At 43.3% G+C, this 10,613-nt stretch overlaps 1 protein-coding gene across 11 annotated transcripts in view; it reads right to left on the bottom strand.

Annotated features, from left to right (window-relative positions):
- Positions 1-10,613, bottom strand: part of LOC122542586 (zinc finger protein 609-like) — a 202,272-nt gene that overhangs the window by 5,115 nt on the left and 186,544 nt on the right. For 4 of the 11 annotated variants that reach the window (XM_043680508.1, XM_043680506.1, XM_043680513.1 and 1 more), the window contains one exon: positions 467-5,227. The exons of the other annotated variants lie outside the window; for them this stretch is intronic. Coding sequence is in view for 1 of the 4 variants with exons in the window: in XM_043680506.1 (XP_043536441.1) it covers positions 5,221-5,227 (7 nt within the window). In the remaining 3 variants the exon portion in view is untranslated. Of the gene's footprint in view, positions 1-466; positions 5,228-10,613 lie in introns of those variants that run through there. 11 annotated transcript variants of the gene reach the window in all.

The raw sequence follows: 10,613 nt of genomic DNA, 5'->3' as shown, positions 1-10,613 counted from the left end.
TTTGTAAAAACTCTTTGGATTCTCCTTAATTCTATTTGCCAAAGCTATGTCCCCATTTTGCATTCCTGATTTCCCTCTTAAGTATACTCCTACTTTCTTTATACTTGTCTAAGGTTTCACTCGATCTATCCTGTCTATACCTGACATATGCTTCCTTCTTTTTCTTAACCAAACCCTCAATTTCTTTAGTCATCCAGCATTCCCTATACCTACCAGCCTTCCCTTTCACCCTGACAGGAATATACTGTCTCTGGATTCTCGTTACCTCATTTCTGAAGGCTTCCCATTTTCCAGCCGTCCCTTTACCTGTGAACAGCTGCCCTTCCATAATACTATCACTGTCTATGCATCAATTGAGCAGGTCAAACCTCCAAAAATGCACTCACATTAAGCCACAATATTGCAATGAGTGCTCCACAAACTTGCAACAATAATTAATCAGAAGAAAAAGACAAGACTACAGGAGTTGTGATTGTCTCATAAAAAGATTTATTACTTTTTTTTGCCTAAATGCACAAGGCAAGGTACAGTACTGTATAAAAAAGAACTCCTTAATATACACTTTACATGAGATACACTAGTAAGAGCTTTCAGTTGACTTATCAGGAAACCAATTCAACGCAGCAACAAAAATAATATGTTGTAAACGTCTACACTTCAAGTACCGGTGAGGCTCCGTCAGTCTGACGCACAGCTACATTCACGGGGGAGGGACGGACGGGGCAAGGTTAGAAATTGGGGTCAGGAAACTATAGAACAGTACAGGACAAATGAAATACAAGAACAGCAAGGTTTCCCCTCGATGGTGACTGGTGAAGACCAGGGGGAGTGGGTCAGTGTATGCTTTTCCAACAACACATTTTCAGCTCAGTGTACCACAGCCTTACATGAAGGATGGGTTCAAACCTTTTCCAGTGTTGGTCCGAGTGAAACAGAGACAAGTCCCTTCACTTGGGCACAAACTGTTGCACCTACTCTCGGCAAGGAAGGTACCTCCCCTCACCCCCGCGCAGCAAGTGTGTGTGTGTGAATGTCTGCTTGAACTATCCCTCTCCTACTTTTGTCTGTTGTGACATTCAAGGTGATGTTAGAATCCATCAAGTTATTTGTGGTATCAGTCTTGAACATACTCAATGACTGAGCATCCACAATCCTCTGGGGTAGAGAATTCCAAATGTTCACTGCACCCAGAGAGGACACCCCTCTCCTCAGTCCCAAATGGCCTCCCCTTACCCTGAAGTTCTATCTCCTAGCTTCAGACACCACAGCCTGAGGAAACATCCTTTCTGTATTAACTTTGCCATGGTAAGTATTTTATAAGTTTCTATGAGGTCATTTCTAAACTCCAAGGAGTGCTAGCCCAGTCTGCTCAATCTCTCCCCAGTGGACTACTCTGTTGTCCCAGAAATCAGGCTGGTGATCATTCCCTGCATCCCCTCCATGGTCAGTATTTCCTTCCTTAGCTTTCCTGGTGGGTCTAAGGGTCTGTTCCTGTGCTGTGTAGTACTTCAGTTACAGTGCAGGGCTGCTGATGCTCAATAGGGAGCAGAAACTGAGAGAACGGCGAGTTTGTGGAAACGTGATTTTCAGAACCAGAGCTTCGGTTAAGTGCAGTGGAAGAGACTTGACACAATAGGCTGATACTTGGCACAGGGATCAGGATGGGGATCTAGTTAGGAGTGTGAAAGACACTGGTTATTTTGCACAGTCAGAATGAGGAAAGTGCAGTCAGGCACTCTGGAGAGTTTTGTAATGGGAAGCAAATTCTAACCCAGTATTAAAACAAACTCCACATTTTTAAAGGGAAGGGTTTTGTGGGGCCCACCGACACCATAGAATTCACCAGCACCTAACAGCAGGGTTCAAGATGATAAAAAAATCACATAATTAGGATTTTGGAAACAACTTCACAAACAAAAAAAAAATCTCTGGAAATCAAAATCTAGGACTTTTCTTTAAAAAGAACATTTTACAATAGTTTCTCTGTACAATATTTACAGCAAACGGCGCCGGGCAGCAACGGGTGGTTACATTACACACTGAGTAGACGGGGGGGGGGGGGAAAATTAACTCTGGAAACAGAGGGGCAGAGAGGATGCCTCATTGGAGCAGGAAAACAAATGGCTGCGAGAATGCATAAAATCGATGACACAAAGAGAGAGGGAGGAACATCAAGAACCATCCAATAACAGGAAAAACAAGTTGCTCTTTCTCTTTTTACAGCGTAACAGTATTTTTTTTTTAAAAACCCTTTGTTGACCATTCTAACTCTCTATTACAAAGGTGATGAAGCAGATTAGATTGTGACCATCCCTTTAGGTGCACTGTGGCACCTTGGCAGGGTTTATTATATCCTGACCCGAGCTAGTCCAAACAGAGTCCTGCGAGGACTGGGACACTCCCCTTGAAGACAAACTCACTTCCCCACACACTTTGTCAGGTGAATGAAAAATTGCAGCAACAATACAGAAACATTTGCCAGCATTTTAACAACAAACTCTGCCTCCAGAACTTAACTCTTGTTTATTGGGAAACCATCATGAAAAGGTTAGCCTGTCCTGACAGGGAACAGCGGATGCTGCTCCAAGGCAGCAGTGCGAGATATAGTGAGCAGAGAGGTGCAGTCTGTCAGCTGATGGGAGGTCACTGCTTTCTCAGGCACAGGGTTCAAACATCAACACAAAACCCGCACTGATTATAGATTGCCCAATCACAAAAACATTGATCATTTCATTCTGGGGTATCCTGCCCTCACCCCAACTCTATTATTCACACAAGACAGAACAGCATTAATCTGTGCCAGATATTCCGGATGAAAGGTGCAATAGTTCCCAAAACATTATTCCCAGCAACCCGTAACCTCAAGCTTGAGAACAGCTTTAAGAATTCAGAAGCTAAACAATTAAGAAACCTGTGCCAAATGTTCTAACACCAGGTATAGGTTTTTAAAGGGAGGAAATAGTCACTACAGTGATGAGGATCTGCCCTCCGTGTCTCTTGGTGGCTTGATAAAGGCAAGAAAGGTGGTCCCTAGTTCGTGGTGTAACTGAAGCTGATCTCCTGGCAGCCTGGTTAATCAGACTATTGGCTCTCTCCACTGGATGGCACCACCTCAGATCTCTCACACAGTCATTAGATTTGGGGTGGCTGTGCGTGGACGGGATTTGTGCATGTTATCTGTGTGTTTCCGTATTTGTGCGCATCTTACAAGACAACCACAGTTCCAAACAAGCACCTCTCAGATTTCAAACCAGCCTGAAGTTGCCAAAGGAGCATGGAACGTTGAGTGTGCGTCACGTTAGATTCCAATCATGAGGTTGAAGGGATTTATATACAGAATAGCTGGAAACTGCTCTCTGGAAATGAAAATAAACTGGTGTATATGTTTTGTGTGAATCCTACGTAAAGTAAGTGCCTTTTGTGGATACTGCTCCTGATTTATAAATGATGCTATTTACATTTCCCAAGGGTTTAAGGCTGCTAATCCTTGCTCCCGTGCAGCCAATCTGGGACTCACTCATTGAAAGGTAAAATCTGTGCTCTGATACACTAACACTCGATACAAAGCCATCAAGCAAAAAGAAACACAACAATGGGTTGAAACTGGCAGCATCAGCTTTAAGCCTCTGGTCTGGAGCACATTGTATTTTAAAGGTGATCAGAATGACCTCAATGATGTACTTCCCTAGACACATTCTGAATTGTACTCTAACATGTTTCAATTGTTACAAACAGAAACTGATGCAGCGCCCTGGGTGCAGAGGGATATGGAAGCCTTATTTATACTACTGTTTCCAAGCAGAAGTCAGTCTGGTGGAACAGTTTCCATTTCTACAATCTGATTCTAAATGCCATCTGCTTGTCCCTCTCATATGGACTCGATGGCTGGTGGTAGCACGTTGATGTGTATTTGGAGAATGCAGAAGATGATGGTGGTGTATCGTAGCAGATGTGCTTCAGGGTCTTTCAGCTGAAGGGGCTGGTCAGGAACGCAGAGCTCAGCCAGCTGGGACCCTCCTCCAACTACTTTCTATGAGCATTGAGGTTGGTCAGACTCGATCACACATCAATTAGACAGAGGCTGACCACTCAGGATGTGGCAACAATGACAAGAGAGATTGATGGACGCTGCTGAGGACCAATGGGAGAAAATACCATTCTGGTGGTGGGGACTGCAGGCCTCTCTAGGACTGGAGCAGAACAGAAAATGGAGAAGCTTTGCTGTTTGGCTGATCGTGACACAGCTTGAAACAGGACAAGTTCCACTCTCCAGCCCCAAAACAACTTCTCACTTTGAGGAGAAGAGACGAAGTATCTATCGAGTCCTTTTCGCGAGCTCGGACAGCTGTGTTTGCACTACCTCAGCATTTGAATCAACTCCAGGCAGACTTTCAAAGTGGCTAGAAGTCCCAGGGGGCCTATCAAATGTCATTTCGACTTCAGACGAACGTCAAATCTCACCAGGGCGAGACTGTCTCCCCTCCTGGAACAAAGGAGCAGCCATGCTCACCTTGAAGAAGAATCACTCTCCTTCCATTTTGTGCTGCATTGCTTCCCCAGGATCTTGAGAGCCAGCAGAACCTGTTCCCTGCCGCACTAAACATTGTCTGAAGGTGGGTGGGCCAGGGCCCAAGGCTCCTGGGCTATCTCCTTGGTTAAAAGGTGCACTGCAAAGGGTGACACAGGAATGAGAAGGCAGACTGATAGCACCAATATTCCAGAATCTATTCATTGTTCATTCAAATAAAGTTTCATAATTAATTTAGGATGTCAGTAATGATTGAGTCACTTGCAAATCAACAACTTCCAATCCAGGCCAGGTCATTAAAGAGTGCCCAAAGGTCAGAACAGCCCTATAGCAGGCTAGTATTATCATTCCCTTCAGTCCTCATAAAGCAGTGAACTCAACAACAGCATTGATGCAGTCAATCTTAAAAAACTGGCAGGGTTGGCAAGTCAGATCAGAGTGCATTCTATAATATATCTACACAGTGAGACAGGCAGGCCTGTCACCCCTCCTGCTCTTAACCACCAGAACCCATCCAATAGGCATCAGAACTCCATTACCAAGGTCTCTACAGTCCTACAGGAGAAACATTACATTAGTCTGCCCAACTTCATGGCAGTAACCAGGAACACCATTGAACTGATGTTTAAGAAAATGGAGACCGTCCTCATGTGATCCAGTCACATGATTTTGAGTGAAGTGATTGCATCCCTTCAGATCCTGGAAGGAAAAAGGAACAGGATGAGAAACAAAGCAGCCATTATCAAAATTGGGAAAGATGAATCCATGACCGTAAGATGTAGGAGCAGAACATAGAACTGTACAGCAAAGGAACAGGCCCTTCAGCCCACAATGTTGCACTGAACATGTCGCCAAATTAAACTAATCCCTCCATTCCTTGCTTACTCGTGTTAATCTAAAAGCCCCTTAAACGTCCCTACATATCTGCCCCCACACCAGCCTTGGTAGTGCATTCCATACTCCTACCACTCTCTGTGTAAACTAATTGCCCCTCACATCTCCTTTGAACTTTTACCCCTCTCGCCTTAAATGCATGCCCCTTAGTTTTAGACATTTCAATTCTGGGAAAAAGATTCTGACCATCATTCCTATCTGCGCCTTTCATAATTTTATAAATTTCCATTCGGTCTCCCCTCAACCTCGTTCCAGAGAAAACAACCCAGGTTTTTCTAGCCTCTCCTTATAGCTCATACCTGCCGATCCAGGCAGCACGTGGGAAACCTCCTCTGCACTCTCCCCATAGCCTCCACATCCTTTCTGTAGTGTCGCGGCCAGAATTGAATGCGATAAAGAATAGGCCACTGTTGGATTGAGTCTGCTCAGCTATTCAAGGAGATTATGGCTCATCTGATAATCAACTCCACTTTCCTGCCTTTTCATCATAACCTTGATTCCCATACTGATTAAAAATTTGTCTCCCAGCCCTGAATATACTCAATGACGTAGCCTGAAGAATTCACTGCCCTCAGAGACAAAATTCCTCATCACAACCTTAAATGAGTGCCCCCTTACTCTTGAGATTATGCCATCTGGTCCTAGACTCTCAGTGTTTACCCCGTCAAGCCCTCCAAGACTATTACGTGTTTCAATAAGACAGTCCTTCCATACCCTGGAGTGCCTCTGATATCAGTACATCTTCCCTAAGGGTCCAAACCCATTCACAGTATTCCAGCTGTTGTTTAAAGTGCTATATATCGTTTTAGGTATGCTTCCCTACTTTAACACAATAAACACCCTATTATCCAGCAAGTATAGGGAATCAGGGTCACCAGTTACATAAGAAATACTTCTACAGAAATTCAGTACAGTACACTCTAGTAATCTTTGAATAGAAACTGAATTCTTGCATAAGCAAATTATGATTTTCACCATTTCCAATTTCTGCAACACATTTTTGATTGAATTGTTGTGAAATAGCAGATTGATAGGTGAAAGATTTCAGCTCTAACATGATTACAAGGTCAACTAGCTGCTACTGTAATGATGCCTGTATGAGGGAGGTCATGGGGCAGCAGTGACAGCAGGGACCGATAGGACAGCCACATTGTGGATGCACACACATGCACTGGAACCTGTTGGAACAAGTTCAAACAGATATTTTTGAAGAAACTTGACAAATTTCTTCCAGCTGTACGAGAATTCTGGACACCTGAGTACCAGAAAACGGGGCTGTATTCCATTCCGAATGAAACAAAGGCGACCATTTTATTTACTTTCCGTGTTGCCCACTGACTTTGGATGCTAGCTTTTTGTGATTTATACATCAGGTCCCATAAATCCCTCTGTTCTGCAGTCTTTCTCCATGTAAATAATACTTAGCTCTGCTATTCTTCCTGTCAAACCTTACATTTCCCACATTATATTCCATCTGTGAGGTTTTATCTATTCACTTCACTTATCTCTCTGCAGAATCTGTGCCTTCCTCACCATTTGCCCTCCCACTGATTTGTATCACCTGTAAACTTGGCTACTGTAGTTGCACTTTCCTCATTCAAGTCAGTAATATATACAGTATTGTGAATAACTGTGGCCCAGCACTGATCCCTGTGGCATTCCACTGGTTCCAAGAATCCTGAAAATGCCTCCCTTATCTCAACTCTGTCTTTTAGTCATTATCAAACCCTCTATCCATGCTAATATAGCGCCTCCAACATCTTGTGCTCTTATCTTACTAAATACCCTCATGTTCGGTACCTTAAATTGCTGAAAATCCAAACATATATCCTGTTGTTGTCTCTACAAAGAATTCTACAGAATATGTCAGACATGACTGCCTCTTCTTGAAGCTATGCTGACTTCACTTGATTCATAGAATCCCTACAGTGTGGAGGCAAGCCATTCAGCCCCTTAAATCCATACCGACCCTCCAAAGAGCTTCTCACCTAGACCCACTCTGTCTCTGTAACTCTGCACTTCCCTGGACACTATGGGCAATTTAGCATGGCCGATCCACCAAACCTGCACATCTTTGGATGGAAACTAAAGCACTGGGAGGAAACCCACACAGACACGGGGAGAACGTGCAAACTTCACGCAGACACAGTTGCCTGAGGCTGGAATCGAACCTGGGACCCCGGTGCTGTGAGGCAACACTACTAACCACTGAGCTACTGTGCTTCTACATGCCCTGATATTACATCCTTTGTAATAGACTCTCAATGGTTTCTTCATAATAGATTTTAGGTTAACTGGCCAATAGTTACTTGTTACATTGCTTTTTAAAAATAAAGATGGTATGTTGGCAGTTTTCTAATTCTCTGCAACTTTTCTAGAATCTAAGGATTCCTGAAGAATGCATCCATTATCTCTGTACTTACCTTCCTTTAACATCCTATAGCTTTTAGCCCTGTTCGTTTCCTTCGAGTTACATTCATTTAAGATTGCCGCTTGTACCCAGGCACGAGTGACAAATGTATAATGTTGACACATTCCGGTGCCATCTTGGATGACTGAATAAATTAATATTAAATTGATACTCCTAAAACTGAAGCAGCTTCAGAAATTCACCCTTCCCTCTCCGTAGCCTTCACCCGCTCTGCTTCTCCATTCGCTGCCGTCCAACATGTCCCCAGGCTCCTGCCAATGTACTCCTTTCCTGCCACCAATAGTAATGTTGCTCATGACAATCTCTGGTGTAGTTTGTTCCCAGTTCTGATAGATATCTCACCCCCCTGACTATTTCCTGTTATGATCTTCAGCTGCTCAACCAGAGCTGTCTGCAGATAGTTGACACCATGGTCTTAGTCCCACCTTCTGCAACATCGCCTTCACAGAACCTCCCTCAGTCAGACTTTCAGTGAATTTGAAAGCAGGCTCAGCCAGGCCAAAGCCTGAATGCAAAGTGAGATTCAGGAACCACCTCACTTTCTTGCCAGGAGATAAAATTACTTGTTAAACTCCAACTCTGCACTAACCCCAGGTACCTCAATCCTCAGGTTGGTCTGCTCACTTTCCATAGTACTTTTCTCGAGTGATAGTTACTGTATTTGCTTCCTGCCCAGCTTTACCCCAGTGATTACTGAGTATTTTTAGAATGCTCCTCGTGTTCCCTATGGTGAAGGCTGATACAAAGTTCATTCAACTGCTCTGCTACTGCCTGGCTCCATTATTTCCCCAGACTCATTCTCCCAGAGGGCTGTATTCACTTTGATCTCTCTTTGCCTTTTCTACATTTAAGGAAACTTTTACAATCCTTTTTAAAGTATTACTTACTTGTTACCCTTTCAAAATCATCTTCTCCCTTTAGTTTTGCGCATTCTTTGTTTGCCTTCAGTACTTTCCCAGTCCTTTGGCTTCCCAGTGATTCTCTCACGTTGCATGCTTTTTCTTTCAATTTGATACTATCCTGATTTTCTTTGGTCAGGTTTATCCTCTTCCTGCAATCTATCCTCCTCACACGAGTGTATCTACATTCAACCGCTGTCTTTTTTGCTAAATTGTTCACATGAGCCAACTCTGCCCTGATTTAAGTTTTGCACAGATGTTTCCATTAAAGTGTCCCCCTCTCAATCTGAATGCTAAATTATACCGGGCACTGTTTCCGAGAAGATTAATTAGCTCTGAGATAATTTATTAAACATACCTCATTACACGTTACTATATCCAAAACAGGCAAAATTATCTTTTAAAAAGTTGTTCTCAAGTACAAAGCATCTTTATTGATAATTTCATGGGAGCATTAATAATCATTAGTGATAAACCAGGGAATTACAGAGCAGTGAGTCTAATATCAGTGGTAGGAAACTATTACATCGTAGCTTCAATTCCCATCACTAGCTGAGGGTGCCATGAAGGACTCTCAACCTCCTGCCTTGCCTGAAGTGTTGTGAAACTTAGGGTAAACTACCATCAGTTGTCTCCCTCTCTCTCATGAACAGACCTTTACCCATTATTTTGTGTGAAGCTAGTTGGAACATCTTGAAATTGTGAAAGGTGCTACTGAAAGGCGAGTTATAAAATGAAACTCTTTTTGATTCTATCCAATACAATGCTATGTGAACAGTAGGTGTCAGTATTCACACACTGAGTAAACACAGCTTTCTCCCTTTCCCTGGAGCGACCCGAAATGATATCCTCTTGCAGGAGAATCAAAGGTAAAACACATACCCCAAGAAATTTGTCAGTTCTCATTGCCCCCATTCTCTAGCTGATGACTATGGTGATCAGATAAATCCTACAATTCACCCTGACAGCATTCACCAACACTTCATAAAGCTTCTTTGCATGTTATTCTGTGATCAGTAGGAAGGATGGACTTTTGCTGAGGTTGAGTAAAAGACTATTTGTGTATTCTGTACCTCAAAGCACTGATATCTAGATGAGGTGCTGGGCAAGTTGTTGGAGGGAATCCTGAGGGACAGGATTTACATGTATTTGGAAAGGCAAAGACTGATTAGGGTTGTCAACATGGTTTTGTGCGTGGGAAATCACGTCTCACAAACTTGATTGGAGTTTTCTGAAGTAACAACGAAGAGGACTAAGGAGGGCAGAGCAGTGGACGTGATTATATGGACTTCAGTAAGGTGTTTGCCAAGTTTCCTCATGGTAGACTGGTTAGCTACATTAGATCATAGGGAATACAGGGAGCACTAGCCAATTGGATACAGAGCTGGGTCAAAGGTAAAAGACAGAGAGTGTGATGGAGGGTTGACTTTCAGACTGGAAGCCTGTGACCAGTGGAGTGCCACAAGGATCGGTGCTGGGTCCACTTTTCATCATTTATATAAATGATTTGGATGTGAACATAGGAGGTATAGTTAGTAAGTTTGCAGATAACACCAAAATTGGAGGAGTAGTGGACAGCGAAGAAGGTTACCTCAGAGTACAATGGAATACTGACCAGATGGACCAATGGGCTGAGAAGTGGCAGATGAAGTTTAATTTGGAGAAATGTGAGGTGCTGCATTTTGGAAAAGCAAATCTTAGCAGGACTTATACACTTAATGGTAAGGTCCTATGGAGTGTTGCTGAACAAAGAGACCTTGGAGTGCAGGTTCATAGCTCCTTGAAAGTGGAGTCGCAGGTAGATAGGATAGTGAAGGAGGCATTTGGTATGCTTTCCCTTATTGGTCAGAGTACTGAGTAC

This window comes from Chiloscyllium plagiosum, chromosome 40 (genome assembly GCF_004010195.1).
Source record: "Chiloscyllium plagiosum isolate BGI_BamShark_2017 chromosome 40, ASM401019v2, whole genome shotgun sequence".
NCBI classification, from domain to species: Eukaryota; Metazoa; Chordata; class Chondrichthyes; order Orectolobiformes; family Hemiscylliidae; genus Chiloscyllium; species Chiloscyllium plagiosum.
The sequence above is the reverse complement of the archived record's forward strand: the minus strand, read 5'-3'. Positions and strand labels throughout refer to the sequence as shown.